Genomic DNA, 10833 nt, shown 5'->3' with positions numbered 1-10833 from the left:
CGGGTTCACAGTTCATGCTGAACAAATTATGAAAATTAAATATGTATTTTGGTTGTATTTGTTTTACCTGTGATATTAGGCAATGTTTAATACATAAAAAATAAATGTTATAGCATAATGGTTTTTAGTTTGGTTTAATTTTGTACATTTTCCCATTAACCGCTCCAATTCTAAAATAAAGTTATCGAAATGTATTCACTACAAAAATATGTGAAGTCAGGTAAAATATGTAATAATAAATGCTACTAAAAGTAAAATTTTTAAAGTTTTTAAAATAGGTAGTTTGAAACAATGGCGGTGATAACATCCGGGTTCACAGTTCATGCTGAATAAATGATGAAAATTAAATATGTCTACTGGTTGTATTTGTTTTACCTGTGATATTAAGCAATTTTTAATACATAAAAATATATTCTATAGTATAATAGTTTTTAGTTTGGTTAAATTTGGTACATTTTCCCATTAACCACTCAAATTCTAAAATAAAGTTATCGAAATTTTTTCACCACAAAAATATGTGAAGTCAGCTAAAATATGTAATTATAAATGCTAATAAAAGTAACGTTTTTAAAGTTTTTAAAATAGTTAGTTTGAAACAATGGCGGTGATAACATCCGGGTTAACAGTTCATGCTGAATAAATGATGAAAATTGAATGTCTATTGGTTGTATTTGTTTTACCTGTGATATTAGGCAATTTTTAAAACATAAAAAGATATATTTTATAGTATAATAGTTTTCAGTTTGGTTAAATTTGGTACATTTTCCCGTTAACCGCTCAAATTCTAAAATAAAGTTATCGAAATGTATTCACCACAAAAATATATGAAGTCAGCTAAACTATGTAATAATAAATGCTAATAAAAGTAAAGTTTTTAAAGTTTTTAAAATAGTTAGTTTGAAACAATGACGGTGATAACATTCGGTTTCACAGTTCATGCTGAATAAATGATAAACATTGAATGTCTATTGGTTGTATTTATTTGATCTGTAATATTAAGCAATATTAAATAAATACCAAATATTTTTTATAATATTTTAGTTTTTAGTTAAGTTAAATGCTGTACATTTTCCCGTCAGGTATTCAAATTCTAAAATAAAGTTATCAAAATATATTCACCACAAAAATATGTAAAGTCAGCTAAAATATGTAATGATAAATGCATACACTAGTTCGTTATTAAAGCTTTAAAAATAGCTAGTTTGAAACAATGGTGATGATAACTTCTGGGTTCACAGTTCATGCTGAATAAATGATGAAAATTAAATATTTATTTTGGTTGTATTTGTTTCACCTGTGATATTAGGCAATGTTTAATACATAAAAAATACATTTTATAGCCTAATAGTTTTTAGTTTGGTTACATTTTGTACATTTTCCCGTTAACCGCTCAAATTCTAAAATAAAGTTGTCGAAATGTATACACCACAAAAATATGTGAAGTCAGCTAACATATGTAATAATAAATGCGATTAAAAGTAACGTTTTTAGAGTTTTTAAAATAGTTAGTTTTAAACAATGGCGGTGATAACATCCGGGTTCACAGTTCATGCTGAATAAATGATGAAAATTAAATATGTTTATTGGGTGTATTTATTTGACCTGTGATATTAGGCAATGTTTAATACATAACAAATATGTTTATAATATTTTAGTTTTTAGTTCAGTTTAATTTTGTACATGTTCCCGTCAACCACTCGAATTCTAAAATAATGTTATTGAAACATATTCGCCACAAAAACATTTGAAATCAGCTAATAACAATGTAATAATAAATGCACACACGAGTAAAGTTTCTAAAATAGCTAGTTTGAAACGATGGCCATGATAACACCCGGGTTCAAAGTTAATGCGCATGCGCTGTGCTTCACAAGCGGCATCGTTCGATTGTGCGGCTAAACGAGCTGAATCATTTGGCTGAATTGTCATCTTTTTTTTTTGTCAGTGTACGTGCTTTGCGAGGCAATGGCGGCCAGATACGATAGAGCTATCACCGTCTTCTCTCCGGATGGTCATCTTTTCCAAGTAGAGTACGCACAAGAAGCTGTAAAGAAAGGCTCCACTGCGGTGAGTTCTCAAATTGAAACCGAAGGTGCTAGTTAGCATTTAGCTATCAATCCTTGCCTCCACTGCTATGGAGATTATTGTTTATATTGGGACCCACGGCGAATATCCATGGTATTACAACACTAACTATTGATGTTTACAATCTGCATGTGTTTAACTTGAACAATATTGTAGTTTATTTACAAAACTATTTTAGCTAGCTTCTTGTCGCTGTGTCATGCTCCCACTGCTGTTAGTTTCCAAGTGATACTGTTCGAAATAAAATTATGCAATATAATAATATTATTTTTAGACTACAGATTGAAAAATAGGATTTAAATGATCAAAGAAATGTATGCAATATTTTCTACCTCGTCATTGAAATTATAAGTAAATGTTACTCACAGATAAAAAATTCAATGTATATACTCTGATGATTAACTTGCGTGATGACTGTATTATGATGATAGTATATATTTGTACCATGAATTGATTTACGTGGACCCCGACTTAAAAAAGTTGAAAAACGTATTCGGTTGTTTACTTTTAGTGTTCAATTGTACGGAATATGTACTGAACTGTGAAATCTGGTATCTACTAATGTTGTAGGCACAATACCAATGTGAGCAATTTGTATAATGCGCAATCTTTTTGCAAATTGCTTCCAGCTATATATTTGAATAATGTGTGGTGCACATTTTGCAAATCAATGGGCGCAATTTGTATAATGCACAATCTTTTTGGCAATTTTGGAAATTGCTTCCAGCTATATATTGATTGTGTTGGAAGTTCGGGCTACTAACCCTAACCCTTGATGCCATCTACGCAGTGTTGGGAGACTGTTTTGCTGTTCTTCTTCTGTTTGATGTAGCTTTCTGTGCGGATTTCCGCAAATTCTTCTTCAGCCATCCTCAAACTATCCATTTGCACGGTCGCGCCATTTTCAAACAAAATCTCATCTTGCGATATGCAAAGTGCTTGCGCACAATGGAAATGACGTGTAATGTGCAAAGTGCGCGAGATTGGTGTAATGCTTACAACGCTAATAAAAGTTTCAATTAATCTTTAAACACAAATGTATAAGACGTGTGCAGTACTTTAAAATAATGTCACTGACAATTGAATGATTTTTTATTAATATAAACAACAATCAAAACAATTTTGTGGACTGATGCATTGTAATGTGATTGTTTTGATTGTTGTGTACAGGTAGGAATTAGGGGTAAAGACATTGTAGTCCTCGGAGTGGAGAAGAAATCTGTAGCAAAGTTGCAGGAGGAGAGAACGGTCCGCAAGATATGTGCCCTGGACGAGCACGTCTGTATGGCATTTGCAGGTAAGAACATTTATGTATTTAAAAAAGAAAACGTTTGTTCTCCTTGTGATGTGCGCTACATTGTTAATTCTTTGATATTCATCTTTCAGGGCTGACAGCAGACGCTCGCATTGTGATAAACAGAGCACGGGTTGAGTGTCAGAGCCACAGGTTAACTGTGGAAGATCCTGTCACTGTTGAATACATTACACGCTACATAGCCACTCTGAAACAGGTGCTTTTAATGTTACAATTTACATAATACTAAACTGTTGTTATTGTTAATGCAGTGGAACCTAACAAAAATTGTACAATAGCGTGTGAACATGTGGGATGTCTCATGCTCACTGCAATACTTTTTTCCATCAGTAATTAGTGGGGTAGGGCTGGTAAAATGATTTTGATTTCGATTGTCTTCCCACTATCATAAAAATATTATTATCAAGAGAAAAAAATCAATTGATAGGCCGTGCAACATGCATGCAAATGTCTGAGGTTGTGACAATTAAACAGATGAGGAGCAAATCAGTAGAAAAATAGTGTCAACTAAAAGTTTGGGATCCCACAATGGTTTAACACAGCGCTAGTATGACTCATCAATAATTACTAAACTTAAGGTAACCGCAGGCGGAGTCACACAATTGGCCAATAAAACAGGATTCGCTCTTAAATGCAGAATAATTATAATTCACATACATGTGAGTGAAATGTTGTCATTGAAGAAAAGTAATGGTTGTTTAAAAAGTAATGGTTGTTTAAGAATATATTCTTTGCTGAAACACTCAACCACCCCGTCCTGAACTAGACTATGTGGAGACGGCCACTTGAAAAGCGACTAAACTACGTAGCCAAAACTGACAAGAACAATCCACACCCCCACAACACATGTCATCTGCTTATGTTGTTGTGAACAACATCACAGATGTAAGATTAATGTACGAACAGGACAGCAGTCACATCTTCAGAGGCTCCCGCTTTCTTTTATGTTAGCACCCTCAAGTCTTCTCCTTACTCCTCAATCGCAGAACAGAAGCACACTTCTCCCCTTCACTATAAAGCACAGTGCACAACATCCAAAAATAAAAAGGTTTCAAAAAGTACCTTGCACAAGCTTAATGTAGTTAAAGCACTTTTACAAAATGATTATGCTTTGACTATAAATACTGGTCAAAATTGTCCAGAGATGTATTGCACCAAGAAATATGAGGATTTTATTAAATGTTGCTAATGGCACAAAAAGCACACACTATTTTGGTAAAATAAGTGTAAAAAGTAAAAAACGGAATATAAAAAAAATAAAATGTGAAAAACTGAATTTGATGGGTTTTTTTTTAATATTGCTTTTTTATTTCAATTTATTGTTGTTACTATTACTATTTTACTCGGAGTGGTGTATTCCGTACTAATTGATATCTTTTGTTGTTTTAGATTATATTCAAAGTTGAGTTTTGGTAATAAAATAAATACTTGATTTAAAAGTAATGAATAATCGTGTTATTAAGCAAAATGTCAATATCAATTAAAAATAAGCGGGATTATTATTTTAGCCATAATTATCCCGTCCTATAGTGAGGTAGGTACCTGCCAGACACATAGTCACTCGGTATAAAAGTTATAGGTGTGATTTATTGTTTCGACAATTTACTTTGAGTGTTTCAACATATAAGACTTGATTAGTTTTCTAATCTGCAATTTTCTCTGTGTTTCACGAATGATGATGCTTATAAATGCTTGCGTTTATTTGTATTTTAGCGCTACACTCAAAGCAACGGTCGCAGGCCATTTGGTATCTCCGCTTTGATTGTGGGCTTCGATGATGATGGCACTCCTAGGCTGTATCAGACCGACCCGTCAGGAACTTACCATGCCTGGAAGGTGAGGAACTTTTTGTATCCCAAAGTTTTAACGCAGGTGCCCTGAGTGCTTAACAACTATTACATTATTGTACTGTTTGCCCATTGTCTCACAGGCAAACGCAATTGGCCGTAGTGCCAAAACCGTAAGGGAGTTTCTGGAGAAGAACTACACCGATGAAGCCATCGCTGGAGATAATGAGGCAATCAAGTTGGCAATCAAGGCTTTGCTTGAGGTGGGTTTAATGTGGTTTTTACCAGGCAATATTGTACAGTAAAGATACAGATCATCAACCAAGGGGTGCTCCTTCATCATAATTCTTTATCGTAGCAAGGGATTTCGGACAATTCCCTAGGCACAAATTTGTATGAATGTTTTAGTGAAGACCCCCTTTCATAAAGCTAGTTCCATGAGTTTGGTGTAGAAAAAACTAGTGGTGTGAAATTACCGTGTAATATGCGATTAATGAATTACAATCATAGTTAGTGTTGTGTTTTAATCGCGATATGGCATGGGTGTCAAACTCTGGCCCGCGGGCCAAATCTGGCCAGCCGTGTAATTTAATTTGGCCCTTGAGGCAATATCAAATTAGCATTAGAGCTGGCCCGCCGGTGTTATACAGCGTCGGTGCCGCTGTAACACCGCATTCACCGCTAATACTCATACTTGCCAACCCTCCTAATTTTCCCGGTAGACTCCCGAAGTTCAGTGCCCCTCCCGAAAATCTCCCAGGGCAACCGTTCTCCCGAATTTCTACCGATTTCTACCTGGACATCTATATTGGGGGCGTGCATTTAAGGCACTTCGTTCTCTACAACCTGTCGTCGCGTCCGCTTTTCCTCCATACTAACAGCATGTCACATAATATTTGTGGCTTTTACACACACACACACACAAGTGAATGCAAGGCATACTTGGTCAACAGCCATACAGGTCACACTGAGGGTGGCCGTATAAACAACTTTAGCACTGTTACAAAGATGCGCCACTCTGTGAACCCACACCAAACAAGAATGAAAAACACATTTCGGGTGAACATCCGCACCGTAACACAACAGAACAAATACCCAGAATCCCTTGCAGCACTAACTCTTCCGGGAAACTTCCAGCAAGCTGACCAATAATTAACGTTTTATTCATGCATTTTCTCTTGTTACTTCAAGGCTTGAATGTGTGGTTCATTCATTATTGTTATTTTATTTTCAAATGTATTATTAGCCTGTGGAAAAAAAATTATATTTACTTCAGAAGATTGCAAATAGAAAAAAAGGCATTACATTTTTATTTAAATTTTATTTGATATGCCATTGATATTTTTTTTATTATTATTATTATTATTTGAAACTGGATTTTGCATGTCACTAAAGTTATATAAGCCTTGCTTGTTCAATATTTAATGCAAATCTTGTTTGGGTCCCTATTAAAAAGTTAATTTGTTCAACCTTGGCCCGCGTCTTTGTTCCGTTTAAAATTTTGGCCCACTCTGTATTTGAGTTTGACACCCTGCGATATGGGATCAGATCCGAGGATGTCACCATTTGACACAAATGTTATTAAGGGCTATATAAAAACTATTTAAATAAATAATAAATGGGTTGTACTTGTATAGCGCTTTTCTACCTTCAAGGTACTCAAAGCGCTTTGACACTACTTCCACATTTACCCATTCACACACACATTCACACACTAATGGAGGGAGCTGCCATGCAAGGCGCCAACCAGCACCCATCAGGAGCAAGGGTGAAGTGTCTTGCTCAGGACACAACGGACGTGACGAGGTTGGTTCTAGGTGGGATTTGAACCAGTGACCCTCGGGTTGCGCACGGCCACTCTTCCACTGCGCCACGCCGTCCCAATGTCCTGATGTTAGCTGCTTTAAAAAAGGAGGGATAGGATAAATAATATCTAACAAATGTGTAAAATATTCATCCATCCATCCATTTCTACTGCGTATCCCTCTTGAGGTTGCAGGAGTGACTGGAGCCAGATGGACAAATTTTCACACACGGTCCAACGTAGTACATATTTATTATAAACTTAAAGACATAAAATGTGTTTAATGTTTGTATAACTTTGAATGTTTTCTTGTTTTAGCTTTGAGTAGACAATACTTTTTTATCCCCCTTCATTTATGTATTACACAAGCCATTGAGAAATGTCACTTCCAAGGGGGTTTTGACCCACGTTACGATAACTTTATGCCCTTATAAAATATCTGTTAATCTTATTTACTGATATATTACATGTACATTGTATATAAAGTCACAACCCAATACATGACGGGAAAAGTTTTAATCGCTTGTGCGTGTCATAAGGTGGATGTTCCGGTATCTGCCGTTAGACGAAAGGAAAGCATTACTTGTAATGAAATATCTTCATGTACTGTGGGAAGATAAGGTTTAAAAAATGAGCAAGTGTTACGAATTAATGTGTATGGGACATAATGTGATTTAGGGCTGGGCGATATACCGATATATACGATACATCGCGGGTTTGTCTCTGTGCGATATAGAAAATGACTATATCGTAATGTTCGAGTATACGTTCTCATGCAGTTGCTTTTAGCTGCTGGCATTACACTACAGGCTCTTCTTACTCCTTCTTGTCTTTCCTTCTCACAGACAAGCAGGCGCACAAACTTACACACGTCAGATCATACGTCACATACGTATACACCCTCGCCCAGCAGAGAGGTAGCAGACTGGGTAACATTAGCTGTGATGCTAACGTAGCCGTACGAGTCGTAATACGAGGGAAAGAAAGTGCGAATCTGGTAACGAAGGAAGACTTCATTCCCAATAAAAACAGCAGGGCGTCCATCGTCTGGCGGTGATTCGGCTTCAAGTGGGAATATGTCAAACAGACAACCGTAATTTGTCAACTGGGGCAAAAGCGTTGCTATAAAAAGTAGCATTACTGCTAATATGTAGCATTATTTGAAAAGTCACTCGCTAGAGAATGAAGAGAATTTAATAACGTTTGTGGTAACCTACCATATAGTGAAGGATGAATACTATTTGATTTCTTATTATGAAGCTAATTTTTATTTGACACCTAAAATGTCTCTGACAATCTTGCACTTTCTGTTTTGGAAATGACATGAATGTTTGTGCCACTGCTTAATAACTTTAATAAATACACTTTTGGTCAATTGACTTAGTTGTAATTTCCCTCTCTGCATGAAAGTTTAAAAGTAGCATATATTAATGCAGTATGAAGAAGAATGTTTTAATGTAGACACATATAATCATCATACTGCTGTGATTTTATGTATCAAGTGTTCATTCAAGGCCAAGGCAAAATATCGTAATATAAATCGTATATCGCGATATGGCCTAAAAATATCGAGATATTAAAAAAAGGCTGTATTGCCCAGCCCCAATGTAAATAACAGTTAACATTTACCTTGATCCGTTTTACAAAGTTTCACATCCAAGTGTGCAAATATAAACATATATTTGATAAATCTGGCACTGTTTTTGATCGGACTCATTTATTAATGTTTTTATATTATCTGAAGCAAAGGTACAGCAGCAAGTTAGACGTTCAATACTTCAATACAGAAAAGTGATTTTACTGTTTTTTTATGTATTTATTTTCAAATTTTGGCAGCACGGTGGAAGAGGGGTTAGTGCGTCTGCCTCATAATATGAAGGTCCTGAGTAGTCCTGGGTTCAATCCCGGGCTCGGGATCTTTGTGTGTGGAGTTTGCATGTTCTCCCCGTGACTGATTGGGTTCCCTCCGGGTACTCCGGCTTCCTCCCACCTCCAAAGACATGCATCTGGGGATAGGTTGATTGGCAACACTAATTTGGCCCTAGTGTGTGAATGTTGTCTGTCTATCTGTGTTGGCCCTGCGATGAGGGGGCGACTTGTCCAGGGTGTACTCCGCCTTCCGCCCGATTGTAGCTGAGATAGGCACCAGCGCGACCCCTAAGGGAATAAGCAGTAGAAAATGAATGGATGGATGGACTTTCAAATTTTATATGGACATGTTTTATGTTAATAAATAAAACTGACTGCATCTGTTAAAGACAGCAAATTAGTTTATAAATCAAATGTTTTGTTATTTATATGTTCATATTAATGCATTTAATTTAAATAGAAATGCCCAATATAAAGTGCTTTTCTCAGAATTTTTAGGTCAGAGTTTAATAAAGAAATTAATTGAATTGTTTTTTTTAATTGCTCGAGAGCTCAAAAAAAACATTTGGAGTAAGCGAGAACAAAGTACCTTTTACACATCAGTGGGTCCATCACATGACAGATATTTTCACAGAAAGACCCCAAAATCTTCCAATAAAAGTGTACGTTAACTGAAAAATACACTTTTTATTAAATACTTTATTTCATTTAAACATTTGTGTTATTTAAAATTTAGAAAACCCACCCCGGTTCCACCAGAGGCATCTTGATAAATTACAGTTTGTCACATGATATACTTCTTCTATAGGTGGTCCAGTCAGGGGGAAAAAACATTGAACTTGCTGTCATCAGACGAAATCAGCCACTCAAGGTGATCATCATGCAATTTTTCTTCACTTGTACGTTTTGTTAATTTTTTATGTGTTTCTAATGAGTGTCTGTGGCTGTCATCAGATCCTTGAATCCAAGGAGATTGAGACCCTGGTGGCTGAGATCGAGAAAGAAAAAGAGGAAGAGGCAGAAAAGAAGAAGCAGAAGAAGTCTACTTGAAATAGTCTAAGGTTTTTTTTTATTGCACTTGGAAGAAGCTTTTCAGGCAAAAGGGGGTAGGGGGTTCAAACTCATCATATATTTTTGACTGTAAAGAAAAAGTGAATCCTAATTTGAGACCTGTCTTTATGTATCGCACCAGTCGTCCTATACCTGCAGCTGTTTAAGTGTGTAAATATTCACATCCATGCAGGTCTGAAGTTAGGCTTCCAATGTTTAGACTATAAGCTACCAGGATACTTTTCTATCGTGCATCAAAAACAGTTCATTTGGGGACAGATATCACATGTTGAAAACAGACAGTTAAAATTTGTAATGGGAACACTTCTCAATAAAAGATGACTTGTTTATATAGTCCTTTTGACATTCATTATATGAATACAAGCTAGCGCCTATCACATTACTATATACTAGCTGTATCCATAAAAACTAAAGATCCCTTAGGAGACAATGGTCTTGTCTTACAAACTAAAGCTTCAAGCGTATACAATTTATGTAAGAGGAAAAATGTTTTTGTTACAATCTTTCATTTATTTCAACTTGCAAAACATAACACTAGAGAAGAAAAATCATTTTAATCACTACATATGGTAAACCCCTGCAAATGTTTTTTTTTTTAATAACTCTGGTTATACTAATTAAACACAGCATGTACAAAAAAACATATTACAATGAATGTAGTTGTTTTGATAATGCTTTTTTCTTTCTTCTTACAACACTTGTCCTCAGGGTCACAGGTGAGCTGGAGCCTATCCCAGCTGACTTTGGATGAGAAACGTGATACATTCGTCCCTCGTTTATCGCTCTTCCTTGATTCCGTGAAGTAGAGGTTATTTTCTAAATTATTAGAGTCTTGCAGACATGAAGTAACACCCCTATATTCACAAATGTTTTACCCAATAAACAAAATGAGTCAAATTCAA

General features: G+C 35.5%; 1 protein-coding gene across 2 annotated transcripts; it reads left to right on the top strand.

The window, feature by feature from the left end:
- Nucleotides 1-1853: 1853 nt before the first annotated feature.
- On the top strand, nucleotides 1854-10833 carry psma8 (proteasome 20S subunit alpha 8). 2 transcript variants are annotated; one of them, XM_061920297.1, is made up of 8 exons: nucleotides 1854-2067; nucleotides 3256-3382; nucleotides 3472-3596; nucleotides 5114-5236; nucleotides 5331-5450; nucleotides 9669-9731; nucleotides 9815-9921; nucleotides 10640-10833. In XM_061920297.1, the coding sequence occupies exons 1-7, from the start codon at nucleotides 1966-1968 to the stop codon at nucleotides 9908-9910; spliced, it is 756 nt and encodes a 251-aa protein (XP_061776281.1). In that variant the 5' UTR covers nucleotides 1854-1965; the 3' UTR covers nucleotides 9911-9921; nucleotides 10640-10833. The 2 variants fall into 2 exon arrangements, with proteins under 2 accessions (XP_061776281.1, XP_061776280.1); XM_061920296.1 differs by lacking the exon at nucleotides 10640-10833 and having other exon boundaries at nucleotides 9815-10264.

The sequence above is a fragment of the Nerophis ophidion genome, linkage group LG14 (assembly GCF_033978795.1).
Source record: "Nerophis ophidion isolate RoL-2023_Sa linkage group LG14, RoL_Noph_v1.0, whole genome shotgun sequence".
In the NCBI taxonomy this organism is placed as follows: Eukaryota; Metazoa; Chordata; class Actinopteri; order Syngnathiformes; family Syngnathidae; genus Nerophis; species Nerophis ophidion.
This window is presented reverse-complemented; position numbering and strand designations above follow the sequence as displayed.